We start from the raw sequence: 23444 nt of genomic DNA, 5'->3' as shown, positions 1-23444 counted from the left end.
CACACACACAACACACACACACACACACACACACACACACACACACACACACACACACACACACACACTTGGACTGTGCGCACTCAAACACACATGGACGATAAAGATTAAAAAAAAAAAAAAAGGAAGTGGAGAGATTGGAAAATCAATGTGATGGATTGTTCTGAGTTTATTGCTGATGTGTTCGGATCCGGCTATTTCAAGTGTCTCTGCTATGTGCACTATTTGTTGTTGAAATAATTTTATTAATGTTCTGATTGAAAGTCAATAGTGTAATGGCAGTATTGATCCTGTGGTGTTACTTAACAAAAGGAAGGTAGATGTTACAGGGTGGTTTAGGCTAGGTTGCAGCTCCACCCTGTGGACGTATTGTGCCTGTGTTATATATATATCTGCCTCACGTGAATATGCCTCAGTTGTATGATTGCCTGCTCAATGTGAATACACGGCGTTGAGACACAGCCTGACTTGCCTTGTTTATTAATGCACATACATCTACAAACCACACACACACACACACACACACACACACACACACACACACACACACACACACACACACACACACACACACACACACACACACACACACACACACACACACACACACACACACACACACACACACACACACACACACACACACGTTCAGATAGGATTATGTCACCAGCAGAACATTTAATAAAACATGAACTAAAAGCTGATTTTAAGATAATTCTCTGTCCGGATCAAACGTCCTCATTCTCTCTCCTCGTTGCTGTTTCAGTAGAAAATAAAAAACCCAGTGAAAACTTTTCACCACCTCTCTCTCTGTAGCACACGTGGCAATAAAAGCCTTGAACCAGAACCTTGATATTTGTCTGTTCCTCCTGAGTGGAAAACTATTGCAGCACTTTCAAACTCCGCCCCCAAACACACACCCCCCATTCTCTCCGCAGGTGAGGGCGGGAATAACCGTCAGTGTTCAGTAAAAAGCAAAGATAACGACAGGCAGAACCAGGACTGAGGAGGTCGAGATCAGCCGGCTTTCTGTGGACCTGAAGAGAGCTCAGCAGGTGAGAATCAGTTTTTGATGTGTAGAAGTTCCTCTCTACTATAATGTACAGTAGAGTTGGTGTGGTCGGCTCGCATGAAAAAAGGGCGAGTTGGAGAGGAGCAAAAGACACGGCAGCCCTCATCACCGGCGCCATCTTTTTATCTTAAGCTTTAGCAGAATGATTTTAGAAAGATTTCCATGTCCTGCTGTTTCTCAGATTGTAATCTGAGTTCACGTCATCAGTGAAGAATGCAGGCTGAACCGGGCTGACATCGGGGGCAGGAAGACAACATGTAAACTATCCTGTGTCTCTGCTTAGCTTCAGTCGTCACTTATTAACATAAAGATAAATGTAAAGATGAAGAGACAGATGTTTTTTCAGGCTGTAATAACCAACATTAGAAACATGTGGGTGTTAATGCACTTCCATGTTTCAGATGTATTTTTAAAGTCTGGGATTATACATTTGAGCATCGATGGAACTACTATAACGATAACTAAGAATAACAATACTTGGTATTATGTTGATGATAATATATTCATGTTGGTGGGCTGTACAGCACATTAGCAGGACAAGTAATTCAGAGAATATATTACATTTTAAGGTTTATACAAAATCAGCCTCAACAAATATGTTCGTATACATCCAAACTGCATTCTCAATTCAAATGTTTGTGGATGATGTTTGATTCTTTCAGTGCTGGCTGGGTCCGAGCACAGTTGGCTCTGTCTGCCGTTCTTGCATTATTGTTTTCCTGCAGTTAAAGCCAGTTTTTGAGGCACTTCTCATCATGCTCAGAGAGTTGTACAAAATTGCACAGACGTCAGGAATGTTAAAAGTTCGGAGGTCCCGTAGTGAATGCATTTAAGTTAAAGTTAAAAGTTTAAAAAAGTTAAAGGTGGGGTAGGTAAGTTTGAGAAACCGGCTCGAGATACACTTTTTGTTATATTCCATGGAATGCTCTTAACATCCCGATAGCAATGAATATTGTTGTACTTTTTACAGCTTCCACAGATGAATTTTTTGTATGGATTTATTGTCAAAGCACTTCAGATATTCATTGCTATCGGGATGTTAAGAGTGTAACTATCAACTATCTAAAATAGTTGTGTTAATTAAACGCACAAGGGGTTCTTGAATGAAATAATATTATAAAGGTAAACAGAAATAATAAACGGATAATCTGCTCCTTAAACAAAATAAACAGAGACAGATTTCATGCATGGATCCATTATATTGACAGTTTTCCAGACAAACAACACAAACAAAATGAAACAGTCCGCTCTGCGATAAACAACAAGTGTCTTTACTGCCTAATCCAGGCTATTGTTCCTTGACAACAAAGGCTGTTGCTCCTGCGCCCGTCGGCGGCAAAAACAGAAATGTTTGTAGGCCTTTTCAGGCTATATTCCACACAAAGGAAACACGAGGTCCAGCGTGGCACAAAGGAGCGATCTCACCCTATGTCAGAGAGAATCTCTCTCTCTCTGTGCGCGTCCTCTCCAAGGAGACGTGCTTCCAGGTCGGTCGATGCAATATCCACATACGGTTACTTTCAGTTACTTCCCCGTTGCATTTTAACATATATACATGCTGAGAAAACGTAACTATCCCGCTGAATACCCGCATTCACCACACAGGCTTCCTCCTCCCGTGAGAACCCCCCATGGCATCCTGTTGACGCGCCCACTAAAAAGCCTCTGGGCGCGTCGCGACAGGTGAATATGCAAATGGCGCTTGCAGAACCACACCCTCAAACCTTACATAAAAGTGGACATTTAACGACTGTAGTTGCGAGGATAATACACATGCATCATAGGTTTTCATTTCATTTGAATCTAAACTACATGCCTTAACGTTTTCACCTGCCCCTACAGTTTATAAGAAACACTGAGATCAATCTGCGACTGTCACAGATCCCCCCCCCCCCCCCCACCGGAGGTATGAGGGGCTGCACCCCGAAGTAGGGCTTTAGGTTGACCACATTGATAGTGTCTATTTTCTTGTTTTGGCCGTTCCACTTTATCTGGTAATTGATAGGGCCTAATTTTCTCACCACTGTAGCTGGACCCGACCATTTAGGCACAAGCTTTGCTGAGAAGTTCTCTGATGCTTTAGAGAGTGGGTGAGTGCGGACCCAGACCAGGTCTCCCAGCAGGAGTTGTGCACCTCTCCTGTGGGTATTATAATACTTGGCTTGTCTGGCTTGGCATACTCCAACTCTCTTTTTTACTTGTTCCACCATCTTTTGTTGTCTTTCCAGTAGTGTATAAATGTAGGTTGATGAGGTGGAGGTGGAGGGCTGATCAACCTCTCCAGTGGGCCTTTCAGGGATCTTCCGAGTGCCAGGACTGCAGGTGTTTGCCCCGTTGTCTCATGATAGGCAGCATTGACGGCAAAACGAAATTCCCTGATCCACTGATCCCAGTTCTTATGTTGTGTCCCCACATAAGAAGCAATCATCGTTTTGATGGTCCGGTTGGACCGTTCCGTGAGATTGGCTTGAGGATGATAGCTGGTGGTGAACTTTTGTGTGACTCCCCAGGATTTGCATAGGTTGGCCATTTCATGGCCAGTGAACTGCGCTCCCCGATCAGAAACCAACTCAGTGGGACACCGAAACGGGTGAAGATCTCATCTTTCAAGACGGCGACAATTTTGTGAGTTTTGCTGTCTTTTAGGGGAAACATCTCAACCCACTTTGTGAAATAATCCACAACCACGAGGAGAAAGCAATTGCCTTTTTTACTGTGGGGAAAAGGTCCCATAAGATCAATCCTAGGGCTGGGCGATTTTTTCGGTTTTCACGATTAATTTGCATTTTTACTTTCCTACGGTTTGTGAAATGGCTGAACCGAAAAATCGCGATTTAAAAACATTTCTAGACTCCGCAGATTTGTTTTTGCTTTAAGGGACTCCGTAGTAGCTTACTCTCTCACTTTCCAGAACGCGCCCAAAACTCAGCCACATTGCCTGTGACTACCCGATCTGCAGCTCTGCCCGATCTGCTGTTGTTATGCTGTGTTCGTTATTCTCGCGTCCAGGAGAGAAGCTTTAAAAGGAGACTAAATGGAGTCTCTGAGAAGGTTCAAATGGTGCTTTAATTAAAAAAGCTCTCGTGAGCGAAGGGAAGAGAGCGAGCTCCACCTCTCCAGCTGATATATCTCCTCCGCTGGCTCGCTGTGGGCCGGTTGGCGCTGCTGGGGGCCGGCCCTCCACGTCTCCAATGTTCGTTGTTGAGCATAACAGAGGACTCCGACATTGTACATTAAATATATAACTAAACACGCCTGTTCTCCTCCTTATCTCTTTCATGACTTTTCATTTAATACATTTTAAACGCTGTAATCAATACTCCAAAAATACAGGAAATACTTCACGGCTGGTTTCATTTACGGTAGTTCCGGATGTTGTCTCATACTACCCACGTCTGTAAACAAACGTATTCAAATAAACTGTACCTTCATTTAATATTCAGCAATAATAATATCTCGACGTCTATAGTTGTAGTGTTGAAATCAGTAGGTTTCGGTGTGCAACACTCAGTGTCATATCGCTACTAAATTCACCTCTATAGTAAATGGTATATTAGCCACATGCTAAATGCTAACCGTCCGGAGATGAAGGATTTTCAGAATAAAACTGGTTGTGCACAAGAACTTCTAGTTTTTCAGTATAAAACAGCATTTAAACTGACGGTATGCGTAACATTTATGATATTAAAACACATTTTACACCTCACCGTGTTTTATTCTTATAGAAGTAAGAAGAGAAGTAATGGGGCAGAAACCCTCCTTTTTACGCATTTTTTGCAAAGAAAATATGTATTTACATTTTGCCTTGGTCTGGTTTGTTTAGAAAAAAACAGAAAAAAATCGAGGTTTAAATTGAAAATTGTCCATTAGTTAGAAAAAATCGCGATTTTATTTTTAGGCCAAATCGCCCAGCCCTAATCAATCCCCAGCTTTTCCCAGGGCTCCTCCACCGGGGTAGGCTGCATGAACCCCGCTGGTTTTTGATTATCCGCTTTGTAGGCCTGGCAGGTGTTGCAACACTTTACATGGGCCCACACATCCTTCCTAACAGACTGCCACCAAGCCACCTCAAGGATCTTAAGAAGAATCTTAAGTCTGCCCAGATGTCCACTCAGGGGATGGTTGTGGAAGCACTCCAGAAAAGATGTTACTAGACTCTTGGGAACCACTAGCTGATATTTGTCTCCCCCTACTCTCACAGGCGACCGCCGATACAGAATACCCTGTAACACAGTGTACCCTATCCTATCTGGCTTACAAATGGCAGCAGACTGTTTTGCCATGTCACTGATTTCAGGGTCCCTTTCCTGGGCCTCTCGTATGTCTGATAGGGTGGTTAGTAAGTCAGAAGCACAGTGAGAGGTGTTTGAGGCAACATACGCAGTTGCGGATGGATGTTTGTTTGTTTGTAGCCTTTCTTTAACCAGTTGAAAGCCCCTTGAGATCAAAAGATCTCTTCTTCAAGGTGACCTGCAGGACATTAGTTACACATGTAACATAAAAACAACAGACCAACAATAATGATGACAAACAACATAATGTACAGTTTACAAACTCTATTCACAGAGACAGGTACCATGAGTATCACACAGCATGTCACCCAGCTGAGTTTCAAAGTGATGCAGGGGAACCAAAGTGCTCAGTTTGAAACATGTTTGCAGACTGTTCCAAGTTAGTGGAGCTGCACAACTAAAAGCTTTCTTCCCTAAGACAGTCCTAGCACTTGGTACATTTAATAAAACAACATCATGAGATCTCAGGCAATAATGTACTTTCAATTCGTCGAGAGATCAGAGAGCAGATATAAAAAGGTAGTTTACCCAACCTGGCTTTATAGATGAACGTGTGCCAATGACTGAGCCTCCGTACAGTTAGTGAAGGCAGACCTGCCTCGGCATACAGGGTACAGTGATGAGTCAGTGCTTTACAGTTAGTAACAAATCTCAGAACGCTGTGATAGGCGGCATCTAACTTTTCCAGGCAATGGGCAGCAGGTGCATTCATATAGATCAGATCACCAGAGTCCAGCACAGGTCAAAGGGTCACAGAGCCTTTTCCTGGCCTCAAGAGAGAAACAGGGCTTGTTCCTGTAGAAGAAACGTAGCCTAACCCTCAGCTTTTTAAGCAGGTTATTGACATGAAGTTTAAAAGTAAGACAATCATCAAGCCAGATACCAAGGTATTTATAACTGGTAACCACTTCAAGTACTTGTCCTTGCATAGTAACAATATCCAAAACAGGCTCTGGTGTCTTTTTAGCTTTTGAAAATAGCATTAACTTGGTTTTATCAACATTTAAAATAAGCTTAAGTTCAGAGAGCTGAATCGCTCTGGACAGAGCATCAGGCACTATGTTGTGCAGGCCATTTCTGTATTGGACCCTAAATTGAAATTGCTGGAGTCGTAAGATTCACCTAGTCAGCCGGGAAGAGGTCTTCGGACAGTTGAAGGCCCAAGTCAGAGCAGCATGGTCTGTGTATACCGTGAATTATTTTCCCTCAAGAAAATGTCGCCACTTTTCAACAGCCCATACAACAGCTAGACATTCCTTTTCTGATGTGGAGTAGTTACACTCGGCTCCTCTCAATCCCCGTGAAGCATAAGCTATCACCTGCTCCCCTTCCTCAGTAGCTTGGACTAAGACTGCACCCAAACCGGCATCACTAGCGTCTGTGTGCACCTCAAAAGGAATTGAGTGGTCAGGTTGTGTTAGGATGGGAGCGCTGACCATAGCCTGTTTCAAGTGTTCAAAGCTTTGCTGGCATTCTTCGCTCCATATCCACTCCACCGCTTTCCTTGTCAGGCGATGCAAGGGAGCTGCCATATCTGCAAAGTGGGAAATACATTTGTGGTACCATCCCACAAGTCCCAGAAATCGTTGCAGTGACTTGATATTTGTGGGAGTATGATATTCTTTCACTGCCAGTGTTTTCTCTGGATCCACCTGAACCCCTTTCTTAGACACTATATGGCCAAGGAACTTTAACTCTTGCTGGAAGAAATGGCATTTCTTCAGATTGAGTGTCAAATTGGCCTCATGAAGTCTCTTCATCACAGCGTTTAAATCGTTGAGGTGCTGTTCTTGTGAGGGTGAAAAGATGATTACATCATCGATATACACAAAGCAGATTTTCCCCTCAGCTCCCCAAGGACCTTTTCCATCAATCGCTGGAAAGATGCACCGGCGTTCTTCAGCCCAAATGGCATGCACTTGAACTGGTAGAGGCCTATCGGTGTGATTACTGCTGTCTTGGCCTTGCTTTCCTCTGACATTGCCACTTGCCAGTAGCCTGATTTTAGGTCAAGGGTACTGAAGAATGAGGCTCCATGCAATGACTCCAACAACTCATGAATAAGTGGCATAGAATAGGCATCTTGCAGAGTCTTAGCATTTAGAGGTCGAAAGTCAACACAATATCTTGGGGACATGTCAGGTTTTGGCACCAAGACCACTGGGGACGCCCAGGCTGACTGTGACGGTTCAATAATGCCATCCCTAAGCATCTGCTCTACCTGGTCTATTATGATCTGACGCTTGTGGGGTGATACCCTGTATGCTTTGCAGCGCACTGGAACCTCGTCTGTAGTAAATATCTTGTGCTCTTCTACCATAGTTTTCCCTAAACTGCCTGAATACACCTTTTGGCCAAGCCTTCAAGATTTCTCTAACCTCTGGTGGATGAGCTGAAAAATCTGGGGCAGTCTCTTCTTGAATTGGAAATGACTTGGATAGCGGAATTGCTATTATGAGACTAACACTGGGGTGAGCTGCCAGGATCTCAGCAGGTTGAGAAAGGAATGAATAGAACACGTAATCCCTTGGCCCCTTTACTCCATATGTTCGGTCTCCCAGGTTGATAATGGTTGAGGTCCTGGTAAGGAAGTCCAAGCCTAGAATGATGGGGAATGCCAGGTTGTTGTCATCGATGATGTATGTTTCTAGCGACCACATCATGTCATGCCAGCCATAGAGTAGCTGTACCTTTCCTAAGGCTCCATGGCATGTCTTCCCGTCAGCCAGAGCAAAGCTTTGGTTCTCACTGGGCTTCAGTTGCTCCCCTTTCCGGACTACATCCAGCCATTGGCTGTGCCGCATGAGGGAGTATGTACATGCAGTGTCAAAAACAGCTTTACACTGCATTCCTCTCACCTCTACGGGGACATGTAGGAGACTTACTGGATTTCTCTTTCCTCGCTGCACTATGGTCACTACATCAGCAGGTTTCTTAGCGCTCCACTTTTCCTGGGGCCTTTTGTTCAATTTCTCTTTTGCTTTTTGTTGATCCACTTTTCCCCAATATTCTTTTGCAGCTGTGCAATCTTTTTCCACTAATGTGCCTATTGACACCAGTTGGTCCACGGTTCTGACAGTGCCCCGAAGGCAACCAGCTATTCTGGGATTACAGTTGTTGAGTATTTTCCTCACCAACTCCGCCTCGGTGATATCGGGTTTCCATCGTAGACAAAGGGCTCGGTAATCATAGGCAAAATCCCTCAAACACTGTTCGGGTACCTGCACCATATCCCTCAACTTCTCCTCCACTTCCATGAGGTAATCAGGAGGTAGGAAAGCTGCATGAAAAGCTTCTTTGAATTCTGGCCAGTTGTGTACTGTGCTTTTAGCTACACACCACCAACTATGCGCTGGCCCCTTAAGAACCCCAGATAAAGCCCCTATTAGCTCAGCATCTGTTAATGGCCTAACTTCAAAGAATGTTTCACAGCAATCCACAAAGTTCAAAACCTCTCCAACCTCCCTGGAACCACCAAAAGAGGGGAACTCCATCTGAATGACAGGCTTTGAATACACCACCGGCGTACTGCTTGGATGGCGGTATACTGCTCCTACAGGTGTGATGGGGTTTATATTGTCAATGACTCCTGGTGGTTGTCCCAGCAGAAGTATTTCAGTGAATGATGTCCTGCCGTGTGGCGCAGCATCAATAGTATCAAGTTCTCTTCTGGCAATCTCTGCTCGACCGACAGAAACCCCAGCAGAGGGAACTGAATGAGTAGGAGTGGGATAACTAATATGAGGACCCGACCCCTGAGTGTCAGTACCAAGAGAAGGAGCATGGGTGTGAGAGGCACTAATGAGAGGTGGTTGAGCTGGAGTGGTGCGACCATAAGACGTCTGAAAACTAGCACCAGCACTGACAAAGGGCCTATGGACAGCAGGGAGGCTGGCGCGCTTCAGCCTTTGGATTTCTGCCTTCCATTTTTCATCACGCCTTTGTAAACAGTCCACCAGTTTCTCTTCAAAGTTTTTCAAAGTTGACATCACATGATGCTCCAGTGCTTCAACATTCTTATTCACGAAGCCTCTGATGCTATCTTCTCGGTTTAGCGCACTATTAACTGAATCTCTAAAATTAGCCTCAAGGGAGTTAACTCTCTCTATAACTGTTCCCAAGTCTGTGGAAAAAGATGCAAGAGCAGGATATGCATGGTAAGATGTACTATCCCAATCTCCTATACTTTCCTCCTGCTCTGCATCAGATCTATAAAGAGAACCGATCAAAGAGGTAATATCAGTAATAGATTTTCTTCTTGTTATCTATGTTTTCATGGTGTTGCCCACTGGTCTCCTGTACTATTCTACCTTCTTCAGACTCATTATCTTCTAATTGTGCTTCCATATTCTGTTGTACATTTTCTTCAGAAGCCATTGCCTGACTATGGTTATTTTACACAAGTACAGAACACGTTTTTCTTTTCTCATCCAATCAATACAATTCAACACATAGGCTTAGTGTCTCAGTAAACAAAAATATCCCAATTGGCAGTTTCAAAATCTCCAAAAATGTTCTCTTTAAATAATATCAGATTTTTAAATCACATTTCATTCCCCATACTAGCCACCATCTGTAACGATCAAGAATCTAAACATAGTTGTGTTAATTAAACGCACAAGGGGTTCTTGAATGAAATATATTATAAAGGTAAACAGAAATAATAAACGGATAATCTGCTCCTTAAACAAAATAAACAGAGACAGATTTCATGCATGGATCCATTATATTGACAGTTTTCCAGCCAAACAACACAAACAAAATTAAACAGTCCGCTCTGCAATAAACAACAAGTGTCTTTACTGCCTAATCCAGGCTATTGTTCATTGACAAAAAAAAGGCTGTTGCTCCTGCGCCTGTCGGCGGCAAAAACAGAAATGTTTGTAGGCCTTTTCAGGCTATATTCCACACCAAATCAAATCAAATCAAATTGTATTTCTATAGCACATTTAAAAACGATTTTCGGTCGAGCCAAAGTGCTGCACATGCAGATAATAAATAACACATTCCTACCGATGTAAACAGAAGACAATAAATTACAACATAAAATATAAAAATCAAACACAGGGAAGTGTCATGAGTCGTGCTCTGCTCTGATTAGAAGGCCAGGGTGAATAAGTGAGTTTTTAGTTTAGATTTAAAAACCCCTAGGGTCTGGGCCGACCTCACATGGAGGGGAGAGTGTTCCAGAGCCTAGGGCCAGCCGCCGCGAAGGCTCGGTGCCCTCTGGTTTTTAGCCTGGTTTTAGGCACTACCAGTAGCAGCTGGTCAGCAGACCTTAACGCTCTGGCTGGGGTGTAGCGCTGGAGGAGTTCAGCTATATAGGCCGGAGCCAGCCCATTTAGTGCTTTAAAAACAAATAAAAGGATTTTAAAATCAATTCGGAACAGAATTGGAGGCCAGAATTGGGGTGACAAAGGAAACACGATGTCCAGCGTGGCACAAAGGAGCGATCTCACCCTATGTCGGAGAGAATCTCTCTCTCTCTGTGCGCGTCCTCTCCAAGGAGACGTGCTTCCAGGTCGGTCGATGCAATATCCACATACGGTTACTTTCAGTTACTTCCCCGTTGCATTTTAACATATATACATGCTGAGAAAACGTAACTATCCCGCTGAATACCCGCATTCACCACACAGGCTTCCTCCTCCCGTGAGAACCCCCCATGGCATCCTGTTGACGCGCCCACTAAAAAGCCTCTGGGCGCGTCGCGACAGGTGAATATGCAAATGGGGCTTGCAGAACCACACCCTCAAACCTTACATAAAAGTGGACATTTAACGACTGTAGTTGCGAGGATAATACACATGCATCATAGGTTTTCAATTCATTTGAATCTAAACTACATGCCTTAACGTTTTCACCTGCCCCTACAGTTTATAAGAAACACTGAGATCAATCTGCGACTGTCACAAGTGTATGGCCAGAGGGCAGGACCTATAAACACATTTACTACCCACTAGCATTGTGAGGCTGAACAAAAGGACCTATTGACTATGTAAATGTAGTCTTTAAAAAAACAAACATTTACTGACTTTTTTAGGATAGCTTAAAGTAATGTTGTAAAATTACAACAGTGGGCCTTACAGGGTTTTGAGCAGCCTGACGGCCCAGGGGTAGAAACTGTTTTTGAGTCTGTTTGTCCGTGACTTGAAGCTCCTGTCTCTCCTCCCAGAAGGCAGGAGAGAGAACAGTCTGTGACCTGGGTGAGAGCTGTCCTTTATTATGTTGTTAGCTCTGCTGCGGCAGCGGGAGGTGGAGATGTGTTCCAGAGCGGGCAGGGGGCAGCCGACGGTTGTCTCTGCCATCCTGATCACTCTCTGCAGGGCTTTCTTGTCCACAGCTGAGCATCCTGCATACCACCCCGAGATGGAGTATGACAGCACGCTCTCGATGGTCGCCCGGTAGAAGGACACCAGCAGCTTCTTGTTCAGTCGGTTCCTCCGAAGCACCCTCAGGAAGTGTAGTCGCTGCTGGGCCTTCTTAACTGCTGCAGTGGTGTGTGCTGTCCAGCTGAGGCTCTCCGAAATGTGAACCCCCAGGAACTTAAAGGTGGAGACCCTCTCCACTCTCTCTCCATTGAGGTGAAGGGGGGCGGGTTCTGGACGGTGCTTTCTGAAGTCTATGATGATTTATTTTGTTTTGCTTCTGTTCAGATGTAGGTTGTTAGCTGAACACCACGCAGACAGCTTCAGGATCTGTTAGAAATTAAAATCAATGTTTTATGGCATAATTTAGTTTAAACATAGCCTACCGTCAGCTTAAAAGCTGTTCTATTCTGAAAAACCAGAAGTTCTCGCACACAATCTCTGATGTCAAGCTTATATTCTGAAAATCCTTCATTTCCGGTTAGCATTTAGCATGTGGCTAATATTCCTTTCCCTACAGAGGTGAATATAGAAACGATATGACACGGAGTGTTGCACACCGAAACCTACTGATTTCAACACTACAACTATCGACGTCGAGATATTATTATTGCTGAATATTAAATGAAGGAACAGTTTATTTTAATACGTTTTGTTTACAGACGTGGGGCAACATCCGGGACTACCGTAAATGATAACTGCCGTGAAGTATTTCCAGTATTATTAAAGTAATGAATTACAGCCGTTAAAATGCAATAAATGAAAAGTCATGAAAGAGAATATGAGGAGGAAAGGCATGTTTAGTTGAATGTACAATGGCTGAGTCCTCTGTTATGCGCAACAACGGACATTGAAGACGAGTGGAGGGCGGACGCCCAGCAGCGCCAACCGGCACACGAGGAGAGGCCATCGGAAGATACTTAAACAGCTGACGTGCGTGTTTCTGCCCTCTCTCTTTGGCTCTCGAGACCCCGAGAACACAGCTGTTTTCTCTCTGAACAATATTCTGCAACATACCGCACCATTTTAATTAAAGTACCCATTTGAACATTATGCCAGAGACTCCATTGGTCTCATTTATCCTAAGCTTCTCTCCTGGACGCGAGAATAACGAACAAAGCTAATAGATCTCGTCTCTGTATGCCGACTCGTCGTCTCCCTTATATATTTGAAAATGTGTACATTTGTTTTGAATAGCCACGCTCAGAAACGGGCAAAAGCAAACAAATACGAACTCTTCCTAGAGAGTAGGTCAGAAATAAAAAATAAGGGAGGGCCCGTTCAACGCTGCGTGAAGCTTTGTTTGAATGCATAGAGTAACAAACTTACACATTTGAGGCGAATCCGTTATCTTTTTTTCTAAACATAACCAAGTGGTTTTGATGCGTATGTGTTTAGCTTTGTTTCAATGAACAAGTTAACCGCATGTTTAAAACTGAGATATTTGGTGACTTCTGGGTGTGCTGTAAGAAGTCTCGACAATCACAGAAACATATTTAGGGGTCAACAAACTGAGTTTCTGAGCGGGCCTGGGGCTGTGGGACATCTGAGAGGAGGGGCATTAATGTGTCCTGTGATGTTCTTGTTGTGATGAGCATGTTGTTGTGTTTGTGTGAAGGTGGAGGCTCTGCTATGGATCAGTGTGAAGACAGAGAGGAGGGAGTCCCCCCCCTCTCTGTGTGGGGAACATGACAGCCAGACCAAAGCTCAGAGGTGAGATCTCCAACTGTCCATGACTCTTCTCCATGTCACAGCTCAGCACTCATTATTCACTCAAAGCTCTGTGTTGTGTTCCAGACCAGAACAAACAACACACTCTGCTGGACCTGGACCTGGACCTGAACCTGGACCTGAACCTGGACCTTTGAAAAACAAAGAAAGTATTTTTTTGCATAAACCCATGTTATTTCAGATGTAAGATTATTTAATATTTTGTGTTGGTATCTTTTGGATCTCTGCAGGGAGAAAATATGGCGACTCTGAAAGATATCCTCTTCAGAACTTTAGAACAATTGGGGAAAGAGGACTTTGAAGAATTCAAGTGGCACCTGCAGCAGGAGGTCCTAGGATTTGAAGGAATCCCAAAGAGTCGACTAGAGGATGCATGTCGGACACAAACTGTGGACCAAATGTTTCTGAACTACGGCATTAACACTATTAAAGTGACCAGAAACGTTTTGAAGGAGATTAATCAGAATCTTCTGGAGGAGAAATTATCAAACATTCCATCAGAACCGACAGGTAGGTCATTAGTTAAAAAGGAGTGTTACAAACAGGAAACCTGAGGTCAGGTAAATCACAATGATAACATGGATTGGATGTTTCCTCCTGATATACCACACAGAGAAACACCACCTGTACATGGTGTCAGGGTTCAGGTTCCCCCACGACCCTGAAAGCTCAGTGGTCAGGGTCAATAGTTTCTGGCAGAGTCACTTTTTAGATCAACTACTTGAAGAAAAAAAGCAACCCTATCAGGCAGACCAGGTCCTCATCCTGCAGCCAGGCACTGGGGTCTACACACCACTGGGTCTAAGGGTCCAATCAATGCCAGTTGGGTTGTAGGTGAAGGAGAGGAACATGGTATACAAACTTCAATAGGGTCAATAGAGTTTTCCATCCACCCTGTCTTATGGACGAAGGGAAAGATTATTACTGTGACCCACAGGGCGTCTTGTTGATATTAGCCTATTGCAGGATTACGCAGTATTTGGCCAATTACTAAGAGCAATCCACTTCCTGTATAACTGGAGTGAGAGCTGAGTCCACATCCTCAGAGGTCGATCTTCCAGGGTCGAGCCTCGTCTTCCAGCAGCAGGAATAAGAGTCGTCAGGTTTAAGGCCATGGTTCTCTGGGGACCACAGATTGTTCATTCTGGTTTCAAAAATATTTTTTTTCAAAGAAACATTTTTGAAAAGCAACAAGATGCGGCGTCTTGATCCAAGGAAAATAATCTACTGTCTTGTCAAAAATGTGTAAAATTAGGAACCAAACTTGTGATGGTTATTTTATGTGGAAAGTATCATTGTCTCAATTGAGGGATTATTTTTGTCTTCATTCAGAGCTTCATTCAGAGCTTCATTCAGAGCTTCTCACTCAGTGCCAAGGGAACCTCAAATTCAACCTGAAGAAAAAAATTGAGAAAATCATAAAAAAGGGTAATTCAAGACCTCTAAATGAAATCTACACGGAGATCTACATCACCATGGGAGAAACTACAGCTGAAGAGCATGAGATCAGACAGATTGAAACAGCATCCAGGAAACCAGACAGACCAGAAACAACCATCAGACAAGAAGACCTCTTTAAAGCCTCACCTGGAAGAGATGCACCAATCAGAGCAGTGCTGACAAAGGGAGTGGCTGGCATCGGGAAAACAGTCTTAACACAGAAGTTCACTCTGGACTGGGCTGAAGGCAAAGCCAACCAGGACATCCAGTTCACATTTCCATTACCTTTCAGAGAGCTGAATGTGGTGAGAGAGAACAAGTACAGCTTGGTGGAACTTGTTCATCACTTCTTCTCTGAAACCAGAGACGCAGGAATCTGCAGGTTTGATCAGTTCTCGGTTTTGTTCATCTTTGACGGTCTGGATGAGTGTCGACTTCCTCTGGACTTCCTCAACACTGAGATCCTGACTGATGTCACAGAGTCCACCTCAGTGGATGTGCTGCTGACAAACCTCATCAGGGGGAAGCTGCTTCCCTCTGCTCGCCTCTGGATAACCACACGACCTGCAGCAGCCAATCAGATCCCTCCTGAGTGTGTGGACATGGTGACAGAGGTCCGAGGGTTCACTGACCCACAGAAGGAGGAGTACTTCAGGAAGAGATTCAGAGATCAGGAGCAGGCCAGCACCATCATCTCCCACATCAAGAGATCACGAAGCCTCCACATCATGTGCCACATCCCAGTCTTCTGCTGGATCTCTGCTTCAGTTCTGGAGAAAGTGTTGAAAACCAGAGAGGGAAGGAGAGCTAGCCCAAGACCCTGACTGAGATGTACATCCACTTCCTGGTGGTTCAGTCCAAAGTGAAGAACGTCAAGTATCGTGGAAAAAGGGAAACAGATTTCCACTGGAGTCCAGAGAGCAGGAAGATGATGGAGGCTCTGGGAAAACTGGCCTTTGAGCAGCTGCAGAAAGGCAACCTGATCTTCTATGAGTCCGACCTGACAGAGTGTGACATCGATATCACAGAAGCCTCAGTGTACTCAGGAGTGTTCACACAGGTCTTTAGAGAGGAGAGTGAATTGTACAAGGACACGGTGTTCTGCTTCGTCCATCTGAGCGTTCAGGAGTTTCTGGCTGCTCTTCATGTCCATCTGACCTTCATCAACTCTGGAGTCAACCTGCTGGCAGAAGAACCAACAACCTCCTGGCTGCTTAAAGTGTTCAGAGACAACCCTCAACTTAAACATCTCTACCAGAGTGCTGTGGACCAGGCCTTACAGAGTCCAAACGGACACCTGGACTTGTTCCTTCGCTTCCTCCTGGGTCTTTCACTGCAGACCAATCAGAAACTCCTACATGGCCTGCTGACAGAAACAGGAAGTAGCTCAGAGATCAACCAGAAAACAGTTGAGTACATCAAGAAGAAGATAAATGAGAACCCGTCTCCAGAGAGAAGCATCAACCTGTTCCACTGTCTGAATGAACTGAATGATCGTTCTCTAGTGAAGCAGATCCAACAGTCCCTGAGATCAGGAAGTCTCTCCACAGATAATCTGTCTCCTGCTCTGTGGTCAGCTCTGGTCTTCATCTTACTGTCATCAGGAAAAGATCTGGACGTCTTTGACCTGAATAAATACTCTGCTTCAGAGAAGGCTCTTCTGAGGCTGCTGCCAGTGGTCAAAGCCTCCAGGAAAGCTCTGTAAGTGGAGATACAAACAACATTGATCAGTTTCAAAAATGATAAATTAAATAAATTGTGTTCATTGCTAATCCTTCCCCAGGCTGAGTGGCTGTAAGCTGTCAGAGAGAAGCTGTGCAGCTCTGTCCTCAGTCCTCAGCTCCCAGTCCTCTAGTCTGAGAGAGCTGGACCTGAGTAACAACGACCTGCAGGATTCAGGAGTGAAGCTGCTGTCTGCTGGACTGGAGAGTCCACACTGTGAACTGGAGACTCTCAGGTCAGAGCACAGGTTTTAAAAAAAAAATAGTTTTACTTAAAACCTGCTCATCCAGCTTCAGGTTCATGTTGATGAAGATGGTCGACCTCTGTATGATTTTCCTGCTGCTTTTTAAAACACTGAGTTTACTGTATTCCCTGGTTCCAGTCTGGCAGGCTGTCTAGTCACAGAGGAAGGCTGTGTTTCTCTGGCTTCAGCTCTGAGCTCCAACCCCTCCCATCTGAGAGAGCTGGACCTGAGCTACAATCATCCAGGAGACTCAGGAGAGAAGCTGCTGTCTGCTGGACTGGAGGATCCACGCAGGAGACTGAAGTCACTCACGTATGTGTTCGGGTAACGGCTAACAGAGCTAAACTCACAGTAGGACTCTGTTCAGAGGTTACAGGCTTACAACACAATCTGCCAGTTATGTGTTATAATTGTATCTTGATTATTTACTGGCCTGCTTTGGCCGATGATCAGCATATTACCTAGTCGCTGATGGGAAACCACAATTTACTTTTTGTGATTCTTTATTACGTAAACTGATGATCGACACGTCCAGGTACGCAACCTTTCTTTTACTCATAATGCCATCATGAACATCACATTCATGTTGATATCAGCAGGAGGAGAGCTGGTAAACTAAGCCGTTAGCCGTTAGCTGTTAGCCATTGACTGTAAGCAGGTAGCTGTTAGCAGTTGGCTGTTAGCAGTTAGCCTTTAGCAGTTAGCTGTTGAATGTGTACGGCAGGGATCACCAACTATATTTGTCCAAGGGCCAAAATGTACTGCATAAAGCTTCGCAGACTCTTCACGCTAACGAAGGATCACTTCTAGGCAGGGTTGGGAGGGTTACTTTGTAAATGTAATCAGTTACTGAATACATGCTCTGAAAGTAATCAGAATACAGTTACGTGTTCAGATTACTTTTAGAATACTTTTGGAATACTTTCTTTTTCCATAACAGATGGGTATGTTTTGGTGAACAGGAGACACTTGTTTTACTGTTTTAATGGCTTATCAAGAACTCAAACACAACATCTTGGTGTCATTCTGGACAGCTCTCTCATCTGCACCACACATAAAAAACATCACCCGGACTGCATTCTTTGTACTGTCTTAAAACCTTTCCTTGGAATATGTTATGGATTGTAAGGTGTCCTTGGGTGCTTTGAAAGGCGCCCCTAAATAGAATGAATTATCATTATTATTTATTATCTGAAACGATGTAATAACTTTTAAAACTGTTTCCAGTCACTTGCCCCAGGCATTCAGCAGCAGCAGGCCATTCACTTTGATTTGATCCCGTTATAAATGTCATCATCTCGACAATAAAGAAATGCTACATAAACGTTATCTTGCACATTTTATCTAACCATCTCTGTTTCTAACTTTCAATATAGTTTAAAAGAGATCTCTCTCTCACCTGCGTGCGGGGGCGGGGCCTCACAGACACGCTGCATCTCTCTCTCGCTCACAGACATGCTGCAGCGCTGTGCAGGTGCACACAGTTCTGCCGGTAATGAATATTACATTTTGTGAGGAAACTTTTCCACCAATAATTCCAAAAAGTATTCCAAAATGTATTCACTTCAGGTTTACGAAAGTGACTGTAATCAGATTACTAGTTTTTCAAATGTAACGCCAGCTGAATACAGTTAGCCTACTTGATGTTTGTATTCTGATTACGTAACGCCGTTACATGTATTCCGTTACAACCCAACCCTGCTTCTAGGCTACTGTCCCGCAGCTCCTGCCTCTCTGTTGGACTCTGTCGCAGCAGGGCTGCTGCTGTGGTGCGGACCGCATTAACCAGACTCTTCACAACGAAGGATCACTTCTTCTTCAAGGCAGGGAAGGTTGCGCAGTACGCAGTCTAATGTCCCGCAGCTGCTGCCTCTCTGTTGGACTCCGGTACTGCACCTTACTCACGAGACGTTGTAAAAGAAAAATGGTTGGGGGGCGAACGCAGTAACCACTCAGCCAACGCCACAGTCACCCCCGTCGTGCGGGCCGGATGAGAATGTCTGGCGGGCCGGATGTGGCCCGCGGGCCGCCAGTTGGTGGTCACTGGTGTACGTGATGCCTCACTGCACATTATCCCGCTTATTACACGGCTACATGATAAAAAAACGTACTACTTGATGATTTGATTGACTTTAAAATGATGGGCATGGTTCCGGTGACGTCACCATACCGAATGGCAGCCGAGTCTAGCTTCTCCCCCGGTAAGAGATTAATTTCGCCTCGTTAAATTGCTAAATAAGAAATGTCTCTGTAAAATTACAAATAGTTAACGGGGCGAAGATGGGAAGAAAGGATGGACAAAAGAAAAACATTGGCTCAGAGTCTACCAACGAAGAAAATACAACGAACAACTCGCCTGCACAGGTTGATGATGCGTGGCTAGCTTAGCTAAAGTTCTGGAGGAGATACAGGACTTTCGCAAAGACACAAAGAACAATTAAGCAACATTTTATCCGAGCTTACCAACGTCAACGTTAAAATAGCGGAGGCAGAAATGAGAATTGAAAACGTGGAAGGTGCTGAGCAAGATGATAAAGGTAATGAATCAGCAAGAAAATAAACTGACTGACGAAGAAGAAGGAAGATCCCGACGGGAGAATATAAGGATTTATAATGTGAGGGAGCAGAGAGGTCATCTATGGTTTACTTTGTGAAGAGTTTACTACAAGAGTACTTGAGATCCCCCCCCGCCACGGAGCTCGGCATGTTGCGCTCGTACCGAGGGCCTCCGGAGACAGGGAGGACAAGCCGCGTCAATAACTATCAAGTTTCTCCGATATTCAACTGAAGACGATATTATACGCAAGCCATGGGGAAAAAAGGTGTTTTAGAACGGGAGACAGATATATTTCTCCCAAGATTACCCACCAGCTATTTTGCAAAAACGTAAAGACTACTCCGAGTCAAAGCGAGTGCTATATGACGCAGATGTTAACGGTAGAACCATATCATGTGTATACTAAGGATTGACAAACCTTAAAAAACACTCAAATACTTACATAATACAGAAGTGGGAGCAGGAAGGAGGGATACATATATCTGGAGAAGAATGGGTAACAATGTGGAGATATCAATGGAAATGTACCAGCTGGCAGAACTGGAGGGAATATACCTGGAAGAACCTGATAGGATATTTTATTCCCCCTCTCAGGAGTCCCACTATGAGAGGACCCCCCTATATGTTGGAGGAACTGTGGTGACCAGAATGCAAACCACTTCCATGTATTCTGGGACTGTCCAGGTATCAAAGACTACTGGAAGGAGATACACAACGCCTTACAAGACATTTTCAAAGACATGATACCTCTAGAGATCAAGATGTTACACTTTGTGAATTTGAGAAAGGACAAATACTCATTGAACATTCTGCTGGTTGCTGCTGAGAAGGCATTAACCAGGAAGTGGTTATCGAAGCATTGTTAGGAACCTTGACTCAATAGTTTAGAGGACTCAAATGCACAACCCAGAGACAAAAAAGGTTTGAAGAAAAATAATCTTTACTTGCAAAAACAAAATCACTCTTTTAGAGGAAATAACAAAATGACAAAAGTAAAGCGCTCACATGGAGGGGAAAAAGGCAAAACACTAAATCTCTTAAGCGATGGCTTGGATCTGGCTTCTTGGGACGACGAACAAGACGAACCGACAACTAACAAGGGGAGACAGGACAATATATACATGAGGTAAGTGAGCACAGGTGGAAACAATCAGGGGTGGGGCAGACACTGACGATGGCGGGAAAAAGAACCAAAGCAGGAAGTAAAGGGACCTGGAATGAGACAAGATGAGTACAAAATAAAACAGGAAGTGTAACATAAACTAACCTAACATGAACATGACAATCACAAACATGACACAACTTAACATGATTGACGGGACACTACAAGCATATTCCTACTCTAAATGGATGGATGGACATCTCAATGGATATTTACAATATGGGAAAGATAACAGCATCTGTCAATCATACATTGGTCAATTTACTCCAACCTGTGAGAAGTGGACTCACTTTGTAAAGCCCTAAAGGCCTGACTTAGTTTTCACAGATCCAGAACTCTGCTGTAAAGAAATGTCTACTCCCCAATTGTTCACTGTTGTTCTATTCCTTTTCAATGTCTTTCTCCTCTGTGTTTTTTGAGTCATCATGTGCATATTGCTGAACAGAACTAAGAACAGATGTATGTCCTTCCTGTAAAGATGCAATGTACAATATGCTGTGACAATGTTTGACACTAAATGCCAACAAAAAAGCTTCCTCTAAGAAAGTAAACTCTGCTCCACGAGGTACCAGCAGCTAGGACTCATGTTGGATAGAACATCATCCTGACTGTGTTTCTTCCTCCAGGCTGGACCATGGTGGAGAGCAGAGGCTAAAACCAGGTGTGAGGAAGTGTAAGTGTGGATCAGTCAGCTTCCCTTTAAAGACAAAGATGATGGAGGTGGTAGTTATTCATTAAAACACGACTGGCATGCATCGCCTTTAAACTTTATAATAATAATAATACATGACACTTATACAGCGCTATTATAGAAAGGATCACTAACGGAGAGTAAAGCCTTCAGGTGGGTCCAGGGACCTCATTTATAAAGCCTTGCGTACGGCACGTCCTACGCCGGTTTCCCTTTATAAATCACAATCAACTCGAAATGTGGTGCAGCTTTTGCGGGCTTCACGTAACGCCCATATTTGCCTATAAATAGTCAAAGAAACGCCCATTCATTCATTCTGACTGACTGCAGGAAGAAGATCGCAGGAAATGAGGACAGAACAGCTAAAAAAGACGTCTCACACCGTGTCAGATTCTGGTTATTTTGGGGAGGTGGAGATAAATCATATTGTTTGGTGGATGCAGTTTGAACCAGAGTAGCAGCATGGAGGTCGGATCGTCACCAAAATAAATAAATAAGTGGTCCGAAAAAGGTTAATGACGAAATACACATAAAAGAAGTGTGTCAGTGTGTTTGTGCCGGGGACAGGAGACCTATTTGGTGGTTTGTGCTCCAGCTGTCGATCAGCTGTGCGCAGCGTCTCCACTGCAGCCTGTGCGTCTCAACCCCCCCGCAGCAACTTGATCCACCACTTAAATAAAATCAAACTAATGTGTCTGTACAATTCAACAAAATGGTGTTCTCTTACTTTGCATACCTGTGTTTTACGAGCGATTAGATACAATGACGTTTTAAAAAAATATAAATGTACAATAAGGAACAAAAAACTAAATGATACCCACATGAAACTTGAGGATATTGAGAAAGCCATTGATCAAAATCAATTCTGGATTCTGTGGAACAACTTCAACACAAAACAACCACAAGCATTACCCATCCAAAACGGTGACATCTGGAGAGAACATTTTGAAAGTTTGTACAAAGACATACCAATAAATCTAATGAATTCAAATCAATGTATTACAAAAGAGAAACTCCAAACATTAGAAGAAACTATTAAAGACAACCAAAAGCCCCTTGATTTCCCGATGACTTGGGAAGAGTTGACCACACACACACAATCTCTCCGGCCAAGGAAAGCTTGTGGCCCAGACAACATTAAAAACGAAATGCTCAGATGCAGCACCCCAGAGATGCAGGGACAGTGTTCAAGCTGTTCAGTCTCGTATTGCAGTCAGGATGTTCTCATCTGGTGCAAAGGGCTCATTTCCCTCATTCATAAGAGTGGAGACAATCAGACCCTCAGAACTACCGTGGCGTCTGTGTCAGCAGCTGTCCGGGGAAATTATTCTGTAGCATTCTAAATAAAAGAATACAAGATTTCCTTAACCAACAATCCATCTTGAGTAAAAATCAAATTGGCTTCCTTCCAAAACACCGCACCACCGACCATGTGTATACCCTTCACACTTTAGTTAACTAACATGGACACCAAACACTACATGGTAAGATATTCACTTGTTTCATTGATTTCAAAAAAGCTTTCGACTCTATTTGGCACGAAGGGTTCTATTATAGACTTCTACATTGTGGTATAGGGGGCAAAATGTACGATCTGGTTGATTCAATGTATTTAGGGAATAAGTGTGCTGTTAAAATTGGAGACAAACAAACTGAATTCTTCACCCAGAGAAGAGGCGTTCGTCAGGGTTGCAATTTAAGTCCCACTTTATTTAATATATATATAAATGAACTTGCTGTTCAGTTGGATCACTGTGATCCAGCCCCCGAGACACCCTCCACTCCAAAGCCCTCCAAAGCCAAGAGCTAACCCAGAGAAGAGTCCCCTATGTCAGCTGGTGCTGAGGCTAGCTGCCCCCTCTCAGAGCCACTCTGACCAGTCTCTCAGCAACACTGCTCTCCAAACACCAATCACAGTCAAACGCATTATAACACAATGTAAACACAACTATTTACAACATTGGGAAGAAGAAACTAAAAGCCAAAGTAGATTAGAATGTTACCTGGCTCTAAACAGAGAGTATGAGCTGGCAGAATATCTCTCTACTGTCAGAGATAGAAAGCAGAGACAGATCCTAACCAAGTACAGGCTCAGTGACCACAGACTGGCAATCGAAACAGGAAGACTCAAAAGATCCTGGCTACCAAAAGAGAACAGAATATGT

The 23444-nt window shown here is 43.9% G+C and overlaps 1 protein-coding gene across 1 annotated transcript; it reads left to right on the top strand.

Moving 5' to 3' along the window:
• The first annotated feature begins 1016 nt into the window (after nucleotides 1-1016).
• LOC117550680 (NACHT, LRR and PYD domains-containing protein 12-like) lies at nucleotides 1017-21514 on the top strand. The gene is given in 9 exon segments (XM_034223166.1): nucleotides 1017-1055; nucleotides 13351-13445; nucleotides 13530-13608; nucleotides 13694-13973; nucleotides 14796-15710; nucleotides 15713-16604; nucleotides 16687-16860; nucleotides 17008-17181; nucleotides 21215-21514. Coding segments are annotated over 6 exon segments (2538 nt in total). The 5' UTR covers nucleotides 1017-1055; nucleotides 13351-13445; nucleotides 13530-13608; nucleotides 13694-13702; the 3' UTR covers nucleotides 21327-21514.
• Nucleotides 21515-23444: the final 1930 nt, after the last annotated feature.

The sequence above is a fragment of the Gymnodraco acuticeps genome, unplaced genomic scaffold (genome assembly GCF_902827175.1).
Source record: "Gymnodraco acuticeps unplaced genomic scaffold, fGymAcu1.1, whole genome shotgun sequence".
In the NCBI taxonomy this organism is placed as follows: domain Eukaryota; kingdom Metazoa; phylum Chordata; class Actinopteri; order Perciformes; family Bathydraconidae; genus Gymnodraco; species Gymnodraco acuticeps.
The sequence above is the reverse complement of the archived record's forward strand: the minus strand, read 5'-3'. Positions and strand labels throughout refer to the sequence as shown.